Here is a 22,785-nt window from a genome sequence, read left to right as displayed (position 1 = left end):
TACTTCCACCTGCACTGCACCATCGTGTGGGGCTGGTGGCCACCACAGTGGGTCACTACACACTTCTCTGAAGGGGTCCCGAGCACAGAGGCTGATCAGAATTGCTGATGGCATGAACAGGGATGTGTAAGCACACACACTGCCCTGCTCGTTACCCTGCACAGCCGCAACTTCCAGGGTGGTACAAGGATTGGTTGGGAGCAGCTGCCATGAGGTCCAGAGCCAGAGACTCTCCACCACCCACTGTGGACCCTGAGCACCAAATGAGCTTCGTGTGTTCAAACTCAGGTTATGGTTAATGTGTAAAACAACCCATTCTGCAGGGTGTCTGGGTCACTGGCTAAACCGACCGTGCTGTAGAGGGTTTGGGATGATTGGTAAACCAACACGCTCTGCAGAGGGTCCACATTAAAGCTTCCATGTTCTAGAATGACTCTCTTGTGTCATCAATCTACCCTAAAGAACACAGGACCCCTGAAGAATGTGTCTGTTCCCATGGTGTTGGGTGGTATCACCTCAAAACCCTGTGGGCCCCATCCTAGAGTCTCCTGTACTATACCAGAAGCGAGGAGAAGGAAAAAAAAAAAAAAGTCTTAGAGCAGATATTCACTCATTCATTCAAAATTTACAAGTTGACTAATATAATTAAATACCACTGTAACAAACAACCAACAGACCTGGTTGTCATTTCCCCTTGAGGCTGATGTTTTCAGCCTTCCAGGAGGGCCAGGCATTTTTTTTTTAAAAAGTCAGTCCCTGTGCCAGCAGCTGCGGTGGGTGAGTAGAGGCTCTGCCTCTGGTGCAGGCTGCTTTCCCACTGCCCTCCAACCCCTGTCACAGGGCCAGCATGTACAGTAGACAGCCCTTGCAGGGTTGCTTTGGTGCACCTCAGATACCACGAGGCCAGATGCAAGGGCTAGGCATAGTTCAGGAGACCCTGGAGTGAGTCCAAAGCCACATCCTGCCTGCCTGCTCTGCTGCCAGGATGCCTCTGGGCAGTGCTGCTGGCAAGGTGCCCTCCACTCCTCCCTGCTCGCACACAGATTGCAGGCTCCCTGGCACAGGCACGCTGGCCATCCCACATGCTCTGCAGAGCTGAGCACGCTGGCAGCACACAACACATCACAGCAGTGATGGGTTGCCGGGAGTACAGACAGATCCCTTCCACCCCGTGCCTGGTTTCAAGGATAGATTCGTGGCAAGAGAAGATGGGTAGATTTGGAGTTTTCCTTGCAGTATGGTGGAGGAAGGATGCCAGAAGAGGCAACTGGAAGTGGTTGGTAATTCCCATGGCCCACGTCCCTGTGACAGAGGTAACCAGGGAGCATGAATTCAGAAAAGCATCAAGATGCAATTTCAGCATTTCGCTGAACTAGATCTTGTTAGGCCAGGTTCAAAACTCCTGCTGTGCTCACCTACTCCACCAATTTCAGGAGGTTACTGTGAGGCACTGTGCCACGTAACTACAGGTGCCAGAAGTTAACCCAGTATCTTGGGATCCATGGTAACATAAATCTATGGGGCCTAAATGAATTCCTGTGATTCAGACACCTCAAGAAAATTATTTTTGTTTTGCAAATGCTTAGGCAGGACATTACCCTTTCACAGCAAACAAGAGGTGATTCAGGCTCCCATCCAGGCCTTTCTGCTACAGATTACATTCTCCACTGCTTCAGCCAGTTTGGCTTGAAATAGCTCAGGTAATTTGAGTCTCTCTTTACCCTGGAAAATTGCATTACAGTTCAATGGTCCCCATTTTTAAATTTTTCTATCACTTGGCTCCTAGTTATAATTACATGCACACAGTCAGTAAGGTTTTTAGTTGGATTTTTTAGCCTCTCTCTTGATTTCGCCTCCAGAGCTGTTAGTCACTGTTCGGCAAAGGCACATAATTTCCTACTTTTATCCATTCTATATCTGAGTTTGGTATTACCAGAAAGGAGATCCAAATCACTTCATTAACACACACCTGACCTCAGCCAAACATATTCTCACTCAAAACCTTTTTGTCCTCCCTGTACTATAAAATAAAATGTTAATAACAGTCCCACTGTCACTCTGGATGTCCTGAAGTTTTGTCTAGGTTTCACTTGTGGAAACCAGACAATAGTATTATTTATTTCCAAAACAGACACTGGATAAATAGTGTTAAAATCAAGCAAAGCAGTATGGAGACTTTGAGGAAAAGCAAAATATTAGCCAGGTAGAGGAGAGACAGGAGCTGTTACCAGTTGCTCCTACATCCCCCACCTAGCACGATGCAAAAGGAAAGCAATAAAAGGGACTTCTGCTGTGGATCCCTCCCCAGAAGCACACTGTGCCACTCAGCCTTTGGTTCTTACCTGCCGGAATGAGTGCTCCACTTGCACATCATTTCTGCTAAACAAGGGGCTTCACTGCACACTGTCCTCAGTCCAGACATTACCCTTTCAAGATCCAACTCAAATATTGTATTGCCATTGACTGTTCTGGTTTAACCTCATCGTTTCCCCTACAGTGGTTGATTGAGCACACACAACACACAGGAGGAAAACTGGTAAGGTCTATTCAGTGCTTAGCACCTGCTCATCTAGAGTTAGGCCTGGATATCTGGCCTCAAGGAAATCAGCCAAAGGAACACTGTGCAGAAGATGGCAGCCTCCAATGATTCATCTCTCTGATTTCTATTCCTGCCTTCAATCTGGAGCAACCCATGCCAGCCACTGTCTTATCCTCCCTCCACACTTCAAGGAAATCATGTGGGATCAAAATGCTCCACCAAAATCAAAACATATTGTTCTGATTTTATTAGGAATTATAAAGCAATATAAACCACTCTGAAATTATTTCAAAATGGGAATCTGTGATATTTCTTTGGGGAAGCATCAAAATAAGATGAGTCAGCATTTTCCCCCAATTTTCTTCCAAAATGAAATTTCAACAAAAGATCATAATGCATCCCAACACTGACAGACCACTGCTCATAAGGAGGAATAGCCCATCCCTGCTCCTCTAGCTGGTGTTAGGTGAAATATAGCACATTCCTAAATACCCTGAGCAACCAAGGCTAAGAGAACTATCTTCTTTATTGAAGCTTAGTTAGCCTTTTTAAATTTGTATTGCTATCATGTAAGACAAGGAACAGGAGCTAGGAAAAGAGGATTAGTTCCTGCTGTTACTGATTTTGTCTTCTGAAGAATCTCTTGCTTGAATAGGCAAAAGATAAGTCTGATCTAACTCATTTCAGATGTGGTAAAAGGTGCATAGCAGCACCCTTCCCTGTGAGAGCCCCACCATGGTGCTGTGTTCGGAAAGTTCAGGGAATACAGGTACCTCAACAGGTTGCCACATGGGAAACCTCCCCCAAAGAGGTACAGAACTGCGCTGTGCCACTCTCCTCATCCGACAAGCAGTCCAGGCAGCCCTGCCAAGGGAGGCTGTATCCATTTCTAACTCTTAAAACACCCTGAATAGCCCAAGCCCACGTGGGCCAGCACTGGTCCTGCCTGACTTTTGCACCAACCTCACACTGGACAGGGAACCCCTGCTCTGCTGAGGAGAAGTAAAGCAGGACATTGCAGAGCAACATGGGCAGCAGCACCTCACCAAGGGAGAAGGGACCACTTTACTACCAAGAGCTGTATTTACAAGTTTCCAAGCTACAAGGGTGGCCTGCCAGGAGCTGTATTTTAAGAACACTTGATGAGAGGCAAGAATCTGCTCCCAGGGGCTGTCTCTTCTCAGCACAGCTGCTTCCCTGAGCACCCATTTTGTTCCCATATTTATGAATAAGCAAGGGGACAGGCATTTTATATCTCCCAGCTAATGCCTTCATTTAGTGAGCCCCTTTAAACAGCCAATGAAGAAGAGTAGATTCTCTGGAAAGAAATTAAAAAGCACATTACATTGGTCTCCTGATGTGCTTTGCCTTTGGAGACATTTCTCTCTCTCCACTGACCTGGCTCCCTAATGAGGTATGTAAACTATGGAATCTCCCCACCAAGTGTGCTTGCTTGTAAGGTTTGCAAAAGGGAGGTGTCCAGGACACCTGCTTGGCCTGTGTGTACTTCTGACCAAATCAACAAGTACCACTGGAGGTCAAACAAGAATTAAAGAAATGGCATTGGGATGAGCTGGTTGTACACTCCAAGCATATTAGGGGGGAGAGAATGCAGCATTATTGATTCCAGCCCCTGACCTTGGAATGATGTAAATAGGTGTGCAGCTACCCTAGAAGAGTTGTAGTAAAACAATTATAGCATTGCAAGCAGATTAAAAACACAGTTAATATACATACTTCCCCAGATGCTTGTTTATTATTATGCAAGACATGTTTATTATGCAAAATGATAAAGCAGAAAAATAGGAGAGGAAAAGAAAATGCAAAGACACACTGAGCTCTTAACGTGACTTGGGTTTTCTCAATGCTGCTTAGTTTGGTTTTTTTTTATTACTGTGCATAATCATTCCCTTATTAGCAGGAATCTTTGAAGTGATTCAGGCTCTAATTTCAGCATTTCAAACTCACAAGTTTATACTGTAAAACCATAGTGAGCTATCGTAAGTGACCCATTTTTTTCCCCTCTGTATTCTGTATCTCTGCTAGGATTTCTCAGTCTTTCAAATAAATTATGTATCACGATTTGCCATTTCAAAAATAATTAGAACTCTGAGTTTAACAACAAGGAATATCTGAGAGCAATACATTTTAGAAGAGAATGGTTTGCACTTGGGGCAAACCAATCCCAGTTGCAATGCCACTGAATTATACATATTGTCATATTGAGTGAGAGCTGCACTTTCAGCACACTAGTGACTGGGCAGACCTGTGGAGGCTCAACTGCCCCATGATGGTGATCTGCTCCAGGACAACAAGATTCACCTCTCAGGCAAAGCACTTCAGAGGTACTCCCTTTCCCATGCTTCTGTGAGTTGTTGCAGGGATAACAGAGAGAAAGCTGGGCATCGAGGAGAGAAACTTCACAAAGAAAGGTTATACAGGAGTGGGAATTAATTTGGTGGTAGAACTATTAACTCCAGACAGACAGGAGAGCATGTTCTGTGTCTTCTCCCGTTAAGATTAGGCTGTAAATTCACTGGAGCAGGACGTACCTCTTTATTCTGTGTTTCCCTCTCCTGTGCAACAACCAGCCTTTGGTGGCAGCTTCCCATGGGCTAAGGCACTGCAAGTAATACTCACTGCCCTTCATTCATTCTGTGCATTTTTACTTTGGCATAAAATGCTAACAGTGGATCCTCAGGAGAGTCATGTCCCTCCCCAGAACAGGTGCTGATAGAAACCCTTGTGCACCATCGGGAATTTACAGCTGCTCTACATTATAGGAAATCAAATGGAAACACAGCAATGACTCTGGTAAGCTTGCTATGAAGACAGTGGTTTGTACCCTAAAGCCAGGTGCCTTCAACCAAAATATGATTTTCCTGTCTACTAAGCACCTAATTTCCACGTAGACCTCAGAGGTGGCAATAACCTAGTCTCTGGGGGGGAAAAAAAAAAAAATCAGGTATCTGGTGTAAGTAAACAAACAGCTGCTTCCCAAGCAAAGAAGCTTTATTATCTAATGCATTTAGGCCTCTGAAGCTGGCTAGGAATCTGTGATTGGCTTTAAACCAGCAACCCAACCCTACACTATCCCTGTCCCCTGTCTGAACAGATAAGGTAGGGATGAGGAAACTCATTGCTGAAGGTATCAGTGTGGTCGAGCCCATCGGAAGGTCTTTCATGTTTCTACAAAGTGCCATCTCACCCAGTTTGGCTTTAGAGAACTCCACTCAGCCCTACTTTTGTGCTAATCAACACCAGGAAGACTTTTTCCAAGGGCTGGTTATTCTAAGCCCATTCATTCAAGAGCCCATTGGCCCAAACTCAGAAGGAGCTGGCACAAACCATCTTTAAGACAAGGCTGATAATAGCCTCTGGTTTGATTCAGGGCAGAGGATGTCAGCCAAGATCTCAGCTGTCACACAGAGATTAAATATCACCAAAATAACCCCACAAAACAAAACCAAAACAAATCCCACAGTGATGACATGTTCAGTTACAGCATCAATCTGGGCTCAAGAGGAGGGGGGAAAAAAAAGAGAAAAAAACCCCCAAACAAAAAAACTGGTTACCCTGGACAATTTTATCTGAAACCAGTCCTGGGTCTGAGCATGTTCTAAGAAGCCCTTGCAGAGCTAGACCTGAGACGTACAGCACGGAAAGCAGCCAAGCAACAGAAAAGTTCATTTATCAATGGACCTGTGTGAGTGAACAATATCTGTGGGGAACGTTGACCCATTTTTTCAGAAACTCCTCAGAAAAGGCTAGTGGGAAAAAATAAAAAAAAGGGTACATGCACAGACAGAACAAAGTGTAGTTTAGGGTCTGCTAAGCAAAGAACAGGGATGATGTGTCCCTCGGCATGGGCCACAATCAGATCCAGGCAGCATGGAAAGGGGCTCTGCTCGTCCCAGGGAGGACCAGACTGTCAAGTCCTACCAAAGCAATTCCCCTGCACAGTCTTTGAGACTGATACAGCCATGCCAAAGTTTGGCTTGGAGCAGGTTCCTGACTTCACAAGGAAAGCTACAGTATCCAAAAGAGACTGCCCAAAAAGGGTATATTATCTCAGATATATCCACTTCTTTTATATCACCCTGGTCTCCTAATCCCTTGTCTTCAATGTTATAATGGGCTTGACCCACACTCTCTGCTTCTAACTGGTTTTATCCACAAAATTTCTTTTTCCTTGCCTTGAGGTCTTCTCCAAAGCATTGATTTACTGCTCTAAGACAGAGACAGAGCCACTAGTTATCACAAGAAAAATATTTAAAAAGTTCCATCTCCCTGGAGTAGAGATAGGCCAGTATCATCCATTTACTGCAAATGAAACCTTAGATCACGATGATGACATGAACAGTTTCACTCTTATTAGTTCAGACAGAGCTGAATGCCATCAAGCTGTGGCATGTAATGAGGTTCACTTCATTAACTAGTGACCATCATGGTGCACCCTTTCCCATCAGCCTTCCCTGATTAACCCTCCTACTCAAGATGGGCACACTCGTCGGAAATAAGAGGGCCCTATTAAACCACCCTCATTTGAACACATGTATGATCTGGTGCCTTTTAGGAGTTGATATGACTAGCAGATGTGTTTCCTGAAAAACATGGTCCTCCTGCTGCTTACCATCTCTTGGTATGCCCCTCCCACCCTTTATATTGTGTCTCACTACTACTAGCAAGAGATACTTTTCCTCTGCATCATCTCTAATCTCTCAACTGTCAAAAATGACATTTTCAACTCTATGTTCCTTCTTTAGCTCAAGACCCACACCTTTCCCTCCCTTGCACTATTTGCTCAGAAAATGCTGACCACTCCTGGCTCCAAGAAGACCCACATCCTGGCTGTGGCTCTGTGACAGACACCGATTTCCTGCAGTCCTCATTTACAGGGCACTGGTAGTACAAGAAGCCAGAATTCTACAGTTGGGGCAGAGCTATGTCCTACACTGCCCAAACTGGCAATGTGCCCAGAGGGAAGCATGCACAATAATGCAGTACCACACCACACTCAGTATTACCTTTAGGACTCTGATACAAAATGAGGAAGTTTTCACTGTTAGTAAACTGATGTAATTTATTTAGGAGCAGTCATTTATGTTTACTGGGCTATGAAAGAACAGGAAGCGTCTGGCATCCACAGAGATCCAGATTGATCTCTCTGTCTCTTCTTGACAAGCAGCCAGTTTTGAGACCTATCTCACCAGGCATACTAACACATTCACTTGTCGTTTTCTACCCTGAGCTGCTGGGGAGACAGAGCTTTGTTACATTCCCAGGGAAGGGGGGAAGTCCAAATCACCTGAGTGGTAAAAAACTGAACAGGAACAAAGATGGATGGCAAAAGGTAGGAAAAATTGCATAGAACAACTCAAACTTCTGTCCTTTCAGTGATCCCATTTCTATGCTCACATAGGCTTTTAAAGCAAAGTAAAAGCCTAGACAAGAGCAGAATCTCTGCACTGTAAATTTACACAAAGGCAGATGAGATTAAAATCTTGGCTATACACTGTAAAGCTATCATAACTACAGAAATGAGAAAAGTATTATTAACTATCACTTTTTACTATATAGAACTAGAGCAAAGTTATTTGAAGCATAAAAATTCTGGCAAAGGGCTGCCATATTTAATAAATCACCAAATCAATTATTCACTGTGAAAATCAATTACTTACTTCAAATGAGAATCTTATGAATAACCTCATGCCCTCTCATGCCATCTAAGAAAGTTATAAGGGAATTAGTTGGTAAAAATTGCCTCACTTATCTTTTACGTGCATTTAGAAGACAACACAAATATAGGGAAATTCTGCCAACAGAACAGTCCAGAACCATTTTAATGGAGTCAAAGTATTTCTGTGGATTTACACTTCAGTCAAAAACAGAGCATGAGCCATTGGGGCACCACCTATCAGTTATCTGGGTGCAACTCAGAAGCAATCCCACTGAGTCCATGCTATTTCACAAATGTGAAATCAGACTATAACCAGCCAACTCTATACCACCTCCTCTACAACATGACCTACATTAAGTATATACTCAAAGGAACACAAAGTGTATCTTCACAGGTCAGGAAATATTGCCATGAATCTCCATGGAGACACTTTAAAGTGAATATTGCATAGCCTTGCAGCAGCTCCCCCCACCCCTGCTTTTAAATGTTTGGTGATACGTGACCATTTTCAGAAAAAGCTGCAAGTGCCAGCACAGTCTGCTTCCTCCTGTGCACAAAACCAAACCACTTCAGGACTCCAAAAGTGCGAAGTACTTACTGAGCTGTAGAGATATCCCTCAGCGTTCATGGCAACGTACAGACCTGCCTTCACCCCTTGGATTGCCACCACACGAAGACCCACAGGAATTAGATTGAAAAGGGCTGTGGAAGGAAAAGAAAAGCAAATTATATGGAGACATCACCCTGCATGACAACTGCTGCTTTTGCCCCAGGCCCAGCCCACCCCACTCCTGACTCTTCACAAAAGAGACTGGACTATAAATCAAGCATCCTGCTTCCAGCTACAGGAAAGGACTGCAGCCACAGTGATGATGGTGAAAGGAATTTTTAAAAGTGCTGAGTTTGGCTGCCTCTCAAATGCCTTAACACACCCATCAGTCTGTCTGATCACTGCCTTTGCAATGCCAAGGGCTCATACGTGTTCCCAAGCTAGTGCATCTCAGTGGCTTTCCAAGAGCCAGCTGAGCTGGGGTAACTGCACATATACATGACTTTGCCTATGGCAAATGCAACAGTACAATTTAGTTTAGTTCAGCCTGAAATACACTTAAGCCTAGTCACACTTTCTTGCATTTGCCATATGCTAAAAGAGTACACAGAGAGTGACCATGGCCAGAAGGCTGCAAATTAACTTGACTGTGTGTTTGCCCATGTGGTCCCAGCTGTCAAGGGAATGAAGAAACTCAGGAAGAGATACTGCTCCAATCCGTGACCTGAGCACTGCTCCTTATTCAGGAGCAGCACTGAATAGGACAGAAGAGGACAAGATCTTTCAACACTCAATTTTACTGCAGCCTTATTGATTTAAGCATTGCAATTACTTCCTCCCAATTAATTACTTCATTGCTTGACTCACACCCAGTAGACCTTGTATCTTGTTGAAAGACCCTTCCCATGAGTATATACATTAATGTACTGTCAGGCTTTTGCTACATTCCTAATAGCATGGGCTCAAATTGGAGAGGACTGTCAGCACTGATAGACTGAGCACTGAGGCATTAGCATGGCTTTGTTTCCACTGAGATTTATAGGACAAGACTATTTAGATGTGGCAGGACCTTTTGTGTTTCAGCTTAAAAGCAGCTAACTAGACCTTGTCCTAGGAAGCTCAAGATATGGAAGGATGGGCAGAGTCAGGCAGAAACAAGCCCAAACACATGGAAATACTTCACTCAACATCTCTTCCCACACAGCTGCCCTGAAAAAAAGAATTTTTTTTCTGGTTCCATAGTCATGAAGTCAGACTGTCCCTGACATGTTCATGAAGCATTTCTCACAGCTTTTTAACACACTCATTTGCAAAAGCCTGCTTAAAACTTCTCAGCAGCTTTGGGGTGTTCAAATGAGCCCAAGGGAGACCTGTGAAAGGGCAGAGAGCAGAGGAAAGACTGAGTGACAGAGCACGCAGTGAAGCATTCTATTCTCCAGCTGACTTTTAAGGACATCATCCTCTAGCTAACGGATTTTATACATCATTTACAAAGTTTTATGTCTGACACATCACACTGGAGCAAGCACAGCACAGAGGAGTCTTCATGAGAAGGCAGTTGTGGGAAAAACTCCTTCTCACAGTGCCATCTCAAAGCTTTTCCTTCCCCAGGAGATGGACCACTGATGATTTCACATCAGGATAAAGCAATTTTTGCTGAAATGGCCTATCCAAAACGCTTAGAGCTTCACAGGCCAGGCTAGTGTTATTCCTGGTACGGCAGGAGGAAACTGAGTTAAGCTCAACATTAAACTCACAACCTGAAAAGTCTGGTTCAATGTGCATGTGCTAGGTAATGCACGGATTTATCTCAACCACAAGATGCTTCCCAAGAACCTACCTCATATACAATGTGAATTACTGCAGAGGAGATAAGGTAAAAATGTGTTTGAATTCCTTTCCAAAGAGAAAAAACCCCTGAACATTTATATTCAACGAGGAGAAAGGAGGGAGTCAAAAAAAAAAAAAAAAAAACGCTGACACTGTGGCTTGGTTCTCTCCTTGAAGCCAGGGGTTCAGACTACAAAGTCTGAGCCAAAGTTCCGGGATTCCCACTATTTCTAAGAGAAAAAGCATAACCCAAAGTGTATGTGAAATGTAATGAAAAAGGTCACATTTGACCTAAACTCTTGGTGGATTTGCTTAAAGGTCGTGATGGATAACTTTTCAGAAGTAAAATCTGAAAAGAGCCCAGGAGACAAAGCCACTTTGCTCCAGATATCTACCAAATATCTTGGCTGAGCTGTTGTCAGGGTTGTTTCCAAAAGGGGATTCATGAATTCCAGTTTCTCATGAATACCATTACTTCCTCACTTAATTCCCACAGAAGATTGGATGACTCCCCCCAGTGAGCTGCCTAAAAGGGAGGTAACTCGAGTCTAGGAAAAAAAACCCAACCCTACCCTCAGCCCCTTTTTGTGCTTTTAAGCACCATAATCAGTAAAACATCAAAACATATGCTGAAGTCTTAGTAAAGCCAGTGCCCACATTTCTGATTTCATGGGAGAATGTCAACAGATGCATATGGCAAATGCAGTCTAGCCTGGGTATTCATCCGTGAACAACTGGAGTCAAGGACAGTGCTACTCTGATACTGTCCCCAGACAAGACAAACACACCCCACTGTAACTACTCAGCATTAAAAGTGTTACCTCTCCCTTTCTCCCTACCATGAAGGTCTAAAACCTTTTGCAATTAACAAGTCCATAAGCAATTCCCCTTCCCTGTATTTTCCTCCTACTGAAAAATGGAGCATATTACTGCTAATAATGAAACAAAATGGGCATCATCATTCATTCCCTACAGCTAATTTGTCTTGCATAGAAAACTTGTGACAAGCCACTCAAAGCATTCATTAGGCAGCAAGGTGGTAATACCCAGAATTAGGGGATAAGAAGTTCCACTTGGAAGCACCCACATGTCTGCAAATCTCTCCTTCCACCTATACATGTAAAGGAGCACAGGAACAATCCAATTGTGCTGTGTTAGGGTAGGAAGACCACTGCCAGTCCCAAGCTCCCAGGGACCCTGCTGCACCCACAATTAGAGCAGAGCACCTCCTGCAAGACACACTGCAGAACAAGGGAGCAAGTGGGCAGGCAAGCACGAGGACACACAGCTGACATAAGTAACTGGCAGCTAAAAAATTCTAGGAAGCAAATATCTTCCTCTATTAAAAACCAGTAGTTTGGGTCAATCAAGATTTAGCAAATTCTCAGGGCTGCACTCCAATCTAGAAACATCTTTGCTTTCATGCTTCCAGATGAATATTTTGTCTTGCTTTATAACAGATTTAAAAGCTTATAAGCTTTATTGTAAGAATGTAAGAGTGTGTGGGGGAAAACCCCTCTACCAATCTCAAAAGCAAGATGTCTCATTTTTTATGAGGAAAAAAAGTCTGATTAATTTGAAACAGCAGATTTGGCAATGTGGAAAAGGAGTAGCTGTGATAGAACAGAACTGGACACAGGGTGTGCTGATGTGAAAAAGAGAAAAAATTAACAGTGGTACATTTTCTATGCCATCTGCAGCTTCATAGAATGGATATGCTCTTTTACTTCACAGGCAGAAGAGAAAAAATTAAGACACTGAGTATTCGTGCCCCTTTTTCTTTACTACGTCTTACCATTTTCAACCATCAATAAGTTTACACCTGACCCTGGTTATTGATGATACTACTTTTAGCGATGGAGCTCGTTAGCCCTATAAAAGGCAATCCATCTACGTCCTAAGGACCTCGCTGCCACCGTCCAAGCTCGCTTGGCCCCGGCAGATGAACCTTAGGATTAAAGGGTGGGCTCAGTTCCGCGCACACTGTGTCTCACCTAAAAAATCCAATGCGCAGGCTGGAAGGTGTAAAGACCTTCCCCAGATCTTCGCTCGCGAAGACTGGCCATTATTATTATTACTTTTAGCACCCTCCAGTCCTACACCCATGAATATGTTGTCACTGTTACGTTAAGGTATCACCTAAAATCTGAATGCATACTTCCCTATGGGTCTGGACTAACTTCATGAGAGAAATGGAAGAGTAAGGAAAGGTGTGTCGTATATAAGGTGTGGTCCAAGGAGGATGTTGGAAAAGAATCCTCCTTAATCTTTTTGTGTTTCTGGCTGGAAAGCCCCAAACAATACCCTAGATATGCTGGGTTGTTTCTACCAGGTCAGTACAGTTCACCTATCCTTTATGCACTGTCCATTTGCCAAGGTTTTTCAGATGTTCAGCAAGACAAAAAAAGAAGTCTAATTTCTCAAATGAAGGGGCATTACCCTGCTCAGCCCAGGAAAGAGCAATAAAGACTGCAAGCACTGACAACGGGAGTCAGCCCTGAAAGACTATTTGAGATCACTGGAGCTGGAAGGAAAAGATACTGCCCTAAGTTCAGGTTCACACATAACATTACTAACAATGCAAACAGGGGGCTCACACACCATGAAATTGCACTCCAATTAAAAGAAAATCCTTCATATATCCCAGCACCAGTAGCCAGAGAATGTGTCTCCTTGCTCACACTAAGATGGCGTGCCTTTAACGGCATGGTAGAAGGAACAGATGTCCCAAGTGCTGGTTCAGAGGAAGCTGGCTGGATGCCCATTCAAAAGCCTTGGTTATATTGGCTCTTGGTTATATTTTTTTTTCCTTTGAGTGAGAGGAGGCGGAAAATAAATGCCATCAGCTTCAATAACACACATAAAATGGGCACCGGATAATTAATTTAAAAATTGCTTAAATATTAGCAGTTCATCTTGTATAAATAACTGGGTTTTTATTAGAACTTTTAATTGCATCAGACATATCTGAGGGACATGTCGTGTCTCATTCTAAATGTTTATTTTGCCAGGGTAAACCAACCTAATGTATTCCATGAAAATTATGCTTCCTTTCATAATGCTAATTTAAATAATCAGTGTGTGGATAAAGAACACAAAACAATGCATGGAACATGGTGTTCACCAGCTATTTAATTGTGCTAAGATGACTTCTGCATGGAGAACAGATGGTCATTCAAGGTGGGAAGGACTGTGCTGTGGACATCAAGAGTGCCCTTCTCTGCCAATGAATGCAAGTTAACAAACCCCTCTCCAGGGGTAGGGAAATATTTATCTAGTCTTTGATGAGTTTTGCCCATGCACAGACTTCTTACTGGCTGGTCAGGAATCTTCTTGAGAAGTATTTTAAAAACAGAAAAGAGCAGAGAAGTAGATCTGTAAGATGTTTACTTAGACAAATAGATTTTGACTGTCTTCTGGTCAAAAATGGAGATGTTTGGAGAACAGAAAAGAAAAAACGTCAGTCTGCTTTACTTTGGCACTTACAAAGCGAAAAATTATTTTGTTGTGAAGCTGTAACAGGAACTTTCGTATATTATAAAATGTCCATTCAAACTGAAGATCATTTATGAAGGAGAGCATGTGGCAAAAAGTTTTAAAAACTTGAATAAAGCAGAGTCTTTCATTTTCAGAAGCCAAATATTATCAGGTTGGATTCTTTTCCTCTTTTGAGATCCCCTGAGATCAGCAGATGGGGAATTCTTTGGCTTCAACCTTCTCCCATAAACTTGCCTGAATTTTGCAACACAGTCCCTGACTTTGAGCCGGTGGCTTGGCACATTTCAGCAAGATGCTTCCTGTCCCAACAAGCTGCTGAGGCAGGGCTGCCATCTCACCAGATAAATTTACACTCTCAAAGTGCACTTCAGCCCATCTATTTCCAAGTAAGAAGACTGGGTAGAAGTGGCCCTCAGGTACTCAGCACCTTGCCAAACCAATCTCTAAAATTTCTGGTGGGCTATATAAATCAGATCTGTTTGGGCAATTGGGGCCCAACCTCAGCCATGGGAACTCAGAAGGTTCTCCTGTACCTACTGAGGTGCAGCCAGCAGCAGCTCCCCTCATCTCCCCTGCCAGCCTGAAATATTGCAGAACTGCTCTTACACTTTATTCTCCTCTGCTGTTTACCTAAATTCATCCTTGCCCCCGTTTAAACCCATTACTTTGTTGTTCAGTACTCTCTGATAGATGAGGGTAATGAATCCCTGCCATCTCTACCATATCTTCCCATGTTTTTGACTAATAGGCCTCCAGTGGGATTTTCTGCAGCTTGAAAACACCCTATGTCATCTTTCTTTAGGAAAAAGTAGCTAAAACAACCAAACACTGGGTCATTACTCACCCACCAAAGCCCACTGAACTTACCCCATGTTTTGGTGTCTGCCTGAGAGTATCACAAGGCTAGACTCTTCTTGTAGGAGGAGACCTGCTCAGTCTCTCAAAGCATGTGTGTGTGCGGAGGCCCACAGATTCTCCTGGCACCACATAAATCAGAAGTTGTGTCATTACAATTTAATTTGTTCAACACCAGTATATGAGAAAGGACTAAAACCTGACACTTGCATCTGCTACAGGCCAAGTTTTTGGTGGATGCAGCCTCTTGGGTCATTCCACAAGAGCTTTCCAGTCACCATCTCCCCAAAGCCCCTCTCATGCACAGAACCCCAGCCCTGGGCTGGCTGCAGCAGGGCAGTCCCACTACACACGGTGCTCCTCCTACAGTACTCTGACATCTTCTTGGGGATGGGGCAAAGACACAGATATGGGGCTGCAGCCACCTTGCACCCTTGTCCAAGTGCACCTTCACAGGATAATGTTGATGCTGTGCTACACGTGTTGCACCCCTACAGACATCCCTCACCTGCAGCCCAGGCCCTGCCTTCCTGGAGAAACGCTGCCTTCAATCCAATTAGGAGCTTCTTTGAATCAGAGCAAGATTTGACCCCAAATTCAGCCAGTTTCTCCTTTCACAAAGTACAAAAAGTTTGCTTCCATCAGTCCTACCACAGATGAACTTTTGTTCATCTCTAGTAACTACTAGGAAGACACCTTCCATGCTGGTCAGATTAGATATCCTTCAGCAGTGGTACAGGGAGCTTCAAACCAACATAGGATAAGATAAAAGTATTGAGTCCTCCTCTGTTGATGCAATTGGTGGCAACAAGGATATGAGCTTCACTGCCCCCTCAGAAGCATCAATCTGATGCCTATGAAATGCAGAGATGCTGCACAAAATATTCTACATCCTTTTTAGCTTTTTGAGAACCTTTGGTACTGACAAAATAACTTTTGCAAAAGGAAGATTGACTAGTGCTTTGCACGTATTTAAACAAATATGGCTCCTGCATGTGAGCACAGTTTTTAAGCCTGTGTGACTCTCCTTTTGCTGGACAGCACAAACCCAACGCCTTTAAACAGGGTTTTGGAAGATGACCTCCTTTTACAAGGTCATTCAATACCCTCAGCCTTTACACCAGCCTCAAAGCACAAGGTTTCAGTGAACAGCTGCTTTTCTCCAGCCCAGAAATTCCTGATGCTTGCTGAATTTTTGAGGATAAAATAGTGAAAACCATTTTCTCCTCTTCTCCTTGGAGAGAGAATTCCCCGTATCCTTTACCCACGTGGCATGTGTATAAATATAATCTCCTTTCTCTTCTGGCAGCAATTCAAATCATGGGTTTTATTCTCCACCCCACCCAGATGGCAGTTACAGAATCGGGGCAGGAGGGAAGAAGATCGGAGAGGAAACATATGAAATTACACAGGCAACATTTAAAGGGGAAGGATAGATAGGAAAAAATGTGCAGAAAACAGCTGTCTTCCTCCTGATTTGATCTTTTCAGAAATGAAGCTGCACAAGTGAGACCCACTAGGTGATGCATTTGATTGTAATTGGGTTGCAAAACAGGCTAATTTTTCTTACTGTAGTCACTGTTTTCGTCCTTGGTCCCATCAATTGTACCATCTGGGTGCATCTGCAGGAAGTATTCCTGCTGGCTGAATAACCTTGTCACAATTCCTTTCAGCTGGGGTTCTGCAAAATAATAATAATAATAATTACTAGATATACCAAGCAGCACAAGACCCCATTTGCTTTTCCCCCATTAAGCCATAAGTAAATGTAGAAGTGTTTGGCAGCTAAGACGGTTTTCTGTGATTCCTTTCAAGAGTGGTTGTAAAATATTCATATATACACAGATGTACTGGCAAATAAAACTGAGATCAGATGTGCAGGTAAAATGTAATGCATAGTTGGTGCAGCAGAAACAGAATACGATACATCACAAAGTTACTTACCGAATGGAAGTCTTTAGACAGTTTATGTATTCTGGATATACCACTTATTCAGAAGAGTATTTCCTAGCAATGTTGCAAAGAATCTGCCCATTGTTTCTTATTCTGCCTGCGAAGGCAACTATCTTGCTTTCTCTAGGGTTGATTCACTATCATTCCCACTTGCATGCAGTCCCAGTTTTATGCCACTAAAAATCCATTTAAATCACTGGTATTATAGTGGTATAAACCCAGAGTAACTGAGTGCCAAATCAGGTTGCATGAGTCCAACTGTGTGGGACTCTAGAAGCAAAATTCCAAAAGAAATAGATGCAAGACACCTCTAAAACTGACCTATGAAGCATTTAGGGGCACCTTAAAACACTCAGTTTTAAAATCCTGTGTCTCTCCCCTTCGAAAACACATGCCCCACACCCTGGTAGATGAGAATCTTTGTCTCTAGCAGGGTCCTTTCCCAGACTCCGTGTACCATGAGTCAGCCATGTCCTGGCTAGGGGCTTCCCTATTACCTCTGCAACGTCTTATACCTTCCGGCTGAAGAGAAGAAGGAAAACACAAAAAAAGCAGAAACAATTTAAACTTCACAAGACAGAGGTGTGCAGCTTTACCACCCGTCTCCCTGTCATCCTACCAGTCAAACACAAGTGGTCAAAAATAAATTCAACTGTAGTCATTCTAGTCTTAAAATTTGTCACAGGCATTGCTGCTGGAAAGCAAGTGAGCTGGCTACAACGTGAGCAGACACACAAGCTGGGATGACAGAGATCCTCCTTGTGTGACAGGAGGTTGTGGTTTTATGTGACCACCCATCAAAAGTAAATAAATAAGACCTAGTTATTGCTGGCTCAATGGACAGGAAAAAGTCCAGCGTAGCATACCAAAATCTCCCCAGCCTCCTGCCTTTCATGCCTCCAGTGAGGCTGTTTAATAAGCCATAGTTGTTATATAACTGCGGTCACGTTGTGTGTTAAGGGTTTTCATTAGAATCCCCCATCTTGATGTACAGCTCCCCTCGGAGGGAACCCTCAGCCTGCTCTCCTGCACTCACAAATCCTCCACAGCAGCGGGACCCCAGACGCTGACAGGCTGCAGGTGCAAAGGATTTCAGCTTAGAAAACTCCTCCATCAGCTGGGGGAGAGTCAGGTACTATTTCATAGTTACAAAAGCTATGAACTATTTCATAGTTATAAATCAGTGTCAGCAGGTTTCTATGCTGCCTTTAAAAAAGTAATTTCAGAGCAATGAGTGCTGTCGGCTGCAAGCAGGCTTTCTCCCAGCAAGACTCAACTCTGGGACAGTAAATAAGTACAATAGCACTGGCCATCTAATAAAAGCTAGCTGATCAAGCCAGTATATGTCAAATTAACACTTAGATTGAGCTAACTGGTTTGCTCTCTTCTTACCTAAATGAATTCTCTATTTTGTTAAATGCAGCAGCTTGATTTAACTTGTTTTTCATTAGAAAAGCACATCAAAGCTAGAGGATACGAAAAGCTGTATTCTCATGCACAGATGACTGCACCACCCTCCTCAAGCCTGTCCTCTTTTCCTCTTTTATCTAATACCACAATAGTAAAGGCACTAATAGGCAGTCTCTCTTATGAGACACCTACATCTGAGTCCCTGAATGAATCTTAGCCTCAATTTTACTCGCTAGTTAAATTTTAATGTTTAAGTACTTTGCACAAAATGGAAGAGATCCCAGAAGGAGAGATTTCGAAGATGCTGCTGCATCTTTGTGATGTGCTGGGGAAGTGGAAGTGTCTTGTCTTAAAGCCCCTCAAGTATAAGAGGAGTGGAGATATAAAATAACCCTGACCTTGTCTCTTTCCTTGGGAAGACAATTTAGCTACAGGATAGAAGGCCCTTTCTCCTTCTTTGGAGCGCAAGCTATACTTCAATCATGTAAATCACTTTAGAACAACATGAAATTCTCTCCCACTTTTACTAAATAGCCTATCAAGTAAAACATTGACCAAATCTGCTCATTATTAGGAGTGTTATATAATTTTTAGAGTTTATCAGAACAGCACTCAACCAAGACAGCCTGACAGCAGCAGAGCTCCTGTGTCTCCTCACTGCTCAGATCCTCTTCTGGAGGAGCATCCCCAGCCAGACTCATTTAGGATGCCCTGTAGCACCAGCAGACAAATGCCTCTTCCAGACAGCAAAGGATCAGAAAGACTTTGGAGACGTACAGATCTCTCCTTACCTGGTTTCCGCATTTCTTTAGGTCACTTCCCACAGGAGAGAAATACTGGTGACCAGCTGCACTTTTGGGTACCCACCTGAACTAAACACAGAAGTGGTGCAGAGAGGTGCACAGCCAGCACTGAGTTCCCTGCTCTAACCCAAGGAGGGCTGGGGAGTTGCCTGGGTTGTGGGTGATTTGTCTCACATACGACAGGCAAGTAACTTTACACCTACACTGGGCTCTCTTTGCATCCCAAAAAAACAACAGGCAAGTCAAGCCAGATCCATAGGGTACCAAAACCACCTGCATCTCTCCAGTGACTGCAAAGAGACCAGCTCAGACACAAACAGGTAGGCAGGTGACAACAGCTGGCAGAGTAGCTGCTTCCCACCAGGGAACCTCTTGTCTTATGTCTGGGCATAAAGTGAGATACTGGGATTTGTCATTCATACAGCAAGCAGTGTGGCTGGGAGGCCTACAGACAAAATTTTAGGTGAAGGCAACTTGAACACAGAACAAGGATTTACCCATCTTTCTCACTCACTACAGAACTATTACCTGAACAGAGAACTGTATAATCACTGGAGAGGAATTTTCCTGCAAGCCCAGAGGCAAAACTCTGCACGTGACTTTTAAGAGACCTACTTTTGTCATATCACGCATTTTAACATTGCTTCTTTCCATCTACAGAGCAATTTTATCACAGTCTTCCAGCATTGCTATCCCTTATGGTGCAGTAATGGTGCTGAAATCCTCAGTTTATAGAAAAAACTCAAAACCAGTTAAGTGTCCTTGTCAGTTAGGGATGGTGGGACACCCCAATAAGTCAGAACAGTAAGCAGAAAGGCAATGAAATAGACTGTGAACTCTTCAGTTTTGCAATAAAAAAAGAGAAGCACCCTTCCCAGCAGGTAATATTAATAGTGCTTATTTGAGCACTGGGGGGGGAAAAATAAAATAAAACCCCACAACCTGGATACTTCTATTTGCCTAAACTTCCCTCAGTGATACCACTCCAGGCTATAATCAATAAGAGAAAGAAGCAAATCATTAAAAAATGAAAGAAAAGAATGCAGCCCATATAAGCAAAATTCTTTCCATGAGCATTTTTGTCCTATAATTCACAGAATTTACCACAAATCAAACTTAAACCTACTCTCTAACCTCAACCCTGTGTAGCAAGGGGGACTCAAATCCTCTTCTTTTTAAAGGAGCAATACTGCATAACACACTTGGGATAAACCTATTCCTCCCACTTAGGTTCCTCTGTACATGCTTCTATTTTGCTGTAGGAGCGGCTTTCCCTGCAGAAATGAAACTAAACTAATGTGGACAAGACTTCAACAAAAACTTAGTATCTCCCTAAACACCAAGTCAAATACTTCAGAATGGATTTAAGAAAGATTTATTGCTGCCTTGATCCCAAAGTACTGACTAAACAGAAGAGATTTCCATGCAGTTTGTACTCCCAGTGCAGGCTCTATGCTACTAGGTTTCCCATGCAATAGGCAAAGAGATATTTTTACCCCTATTTTATAAGCAATATTGCTATACTTTAGGAGGCTTAATTTAAAGAGCCTGTTCTCATTGTTTATACACAGCTGTTGAGGACTGGGGAGTGCTGCAGAAAACTCAGTGGACCCTCTGCTTTTGTAGATGCAGCAAGCTCAAATCCTTCAAATGTGTTGATTCCAGAAGATGCAAGGGAAGATTATGCCCAGGAACTATCCACAAGGGACACAATCACAGTGCAGAACAAAACAATAACAGAGAACAAGAGCTAAGCCATGACTCTCGTCCTAGTCTGCAGCATCTACCAGACTAGGCACTTTCCCTGTGGTGAGGGCACAGCTCTCACCTAATGATCCTTCTTAGAGCAGTCATCCAGCAACAAACTCACTGCTCATCCTCTGAAAGGCATCCTACCTAGTCCCTTCTCTACAGGCCAAATTCACCATTTCTGTCTGTCTTGCTTTTAACTTTCTGAGCCCTTTGACACAGCTGAGGCTAACTAAATCATGATCTGACTGCTAATCTTCTTGCCTCTTCTTAAATGGTAATGTGATGCTGTCACTATTCACTTCAGCTGTTCTGTCGTTGAGCCTTGAAGTCATCTCAGTTCACCATGAGCTGCTGTGTTTCCTGCCTTATTGTGCAGCTACGCAGTGATTGTTCCTCTCCTGGGGCTTGCCAAGGACATGATAGTTGCAGGGTGCTCACACGTACTTTGTTTGATCTCCAGGGACACGCTCAGTAAAGGCCAGGGGATCACGTCCAAATCAGCTGCTCTGCAGTCACATCCCTCACCCTCAAACTGCAGGCATTGCTGAAGGTATTTGCTGTATGCTATGGGGAGAACAGCAAGAGCATTGACAGAAATATCACTGGCTCTTTATGACCTTTTCTTTTAATTCTCCTATTTAAGGTGAATAAGGAACTCACCCCCTTAACTGGAAAATGAGAACACACAAGCAGAACAACTCCCCTTAATGCAGAGAGGAGCTATGAGGTTATGCAGCATTTATCAAACCCCCAGTGAGGGCACTAAATCTTGCTTATTCCCATCAGCAGAGCAGTGGTACAAACCTGAGACAGAAACCCTACACTCTTACCACCACTGTAGGGTAGTTAAATTTGATCCAAACACTGAGCTCTGGAGGACCAAAGAATAGGGCACAGCACTGACTTCCACCTGCAACTCCTACGGAAGGCAGTCTGCCACAGCCTTGATTCTTGCAATTCATAGAACACCCTTTATTATAGCAAAACAAGGACATGAGGCTGCAACAAGCCATTCCCCCTTTTGCCTGGGCTAGGAAATCTAAAGGGATTCAACAAGACCCTACTCATAGAAGTCACTTTAATCTGAACCAAGTCAATGGCAGGGATCTCGGAAGGGCTACTTTTCAATGATGTCTTAAAAAAAGATGAAGGGCTAAGTGACCTTTTGGGGATTTGAGCCATTGGCTCCAAGGATTCCTGCAACTCCCTGCGATGCTCTGGTTGACAGGCCAGCCTCTACTTGAGGTTGCTGGTGCAGAAATGCTTTTAAATCCACTCCAAAAGTTATTGTGCTGGGTGCCAGCAGTACTCTGTGTGGGTTATGGCATAAACTCTGAAGCTCTTGGAGTTACCCACACAATGAGCTGTCACACAAGAAAAGACTCTGCTAACTCAGATGAGAAGCAGCCATTTTCTATTCAGTAACCTGCAATAAGGTACAAGGAAGGTACCTACTGTGGGATTTTAATAGGAGACCTGCCCATTTGTTAGCTCTCTTTTACTGCAGCTCAACACCTCTGCTTGGTCTTAGTACAGCAAGGCTGTCAGAGATGCCAGCAGCAGTCCCTCTGGTACCTGCTAAGGACATCGGTCTGGCAAAGGAGAAGGCATCTTCAGCTCTCATCTGAACCACACTCAGCATGCTGCTGACTCCCTTCTGTGCCTGTGCAACAGTTTTGCTGAGGATGTGACTGCAAACACAGGAACTGTAATACATCTCAGGAGCATATTTCACCTAAATGTTCTTCAAACATTTGTTTATTGCAATTAAACATTTTAGCCTGGAATTTACACATTCCATTATTCTTATTTTCCCCCATTCAGGCTGCAGCTGTCATAATTGGAGGTTGATTTATGACTCACCCAACCAGCACTCAAATCCTTAGCACACCAAACCCAGCACGCAAGTCAGAGC

At 43.6% G+C, this 22,785-nt stretch overlaps 1 protein-coding gene across 3 annotated transcripts in view; it reads right to left on the bottom strand.

The window, feature by feature from the left end:
• FGF12 (fibroblast growth factor 12) overlaps positions 1 to 22,785 on the bottom strand; it is a 226,962-nt gene that overhangs the window by 66,750 nt on the left and 137,427 nt on the right. For all 3 annotated transcript variants that reach the window (XM_050308571.1, XM_050308572.1, XM_050308570.1), the window contains 2 exons: positions 16,523 to 16,633; positions 8,818 to 8,921 (listed from right to left, as the gene is read on the bottom strand). In XM_050308571.1, coding sequence (XP_050164528.1) covers positions 8,818 to 8,921; positions 16,523 to 16,633 — 215 coding nt within the window. The remainder of the gene's footprint in view (positions 1 to 8,817; positions 8,922 to 16,522; positions 16,634 to 22,785) is intronic.

This window comes from Myiozetetes cayanensis, unplaced genomic scaffold (assembly GCF_022539395.1).
Source record: "Myiozetetes cayanensis isolate MyiCay16 unplaced genomic scaffold, myiCay2020 scf13, whole genome shotgun sequence".
Taxonomy (NCBI): domain Eukaryota; kingdom Metazoa; phylum Chordata; class Aves; order Passeriformes; family Tyrannidae; genus Myiozetetes; species Myiozetetes cayanensis.
This window is presented reverse-complemented; position numbering and strand designations above follow the sequence as displayed.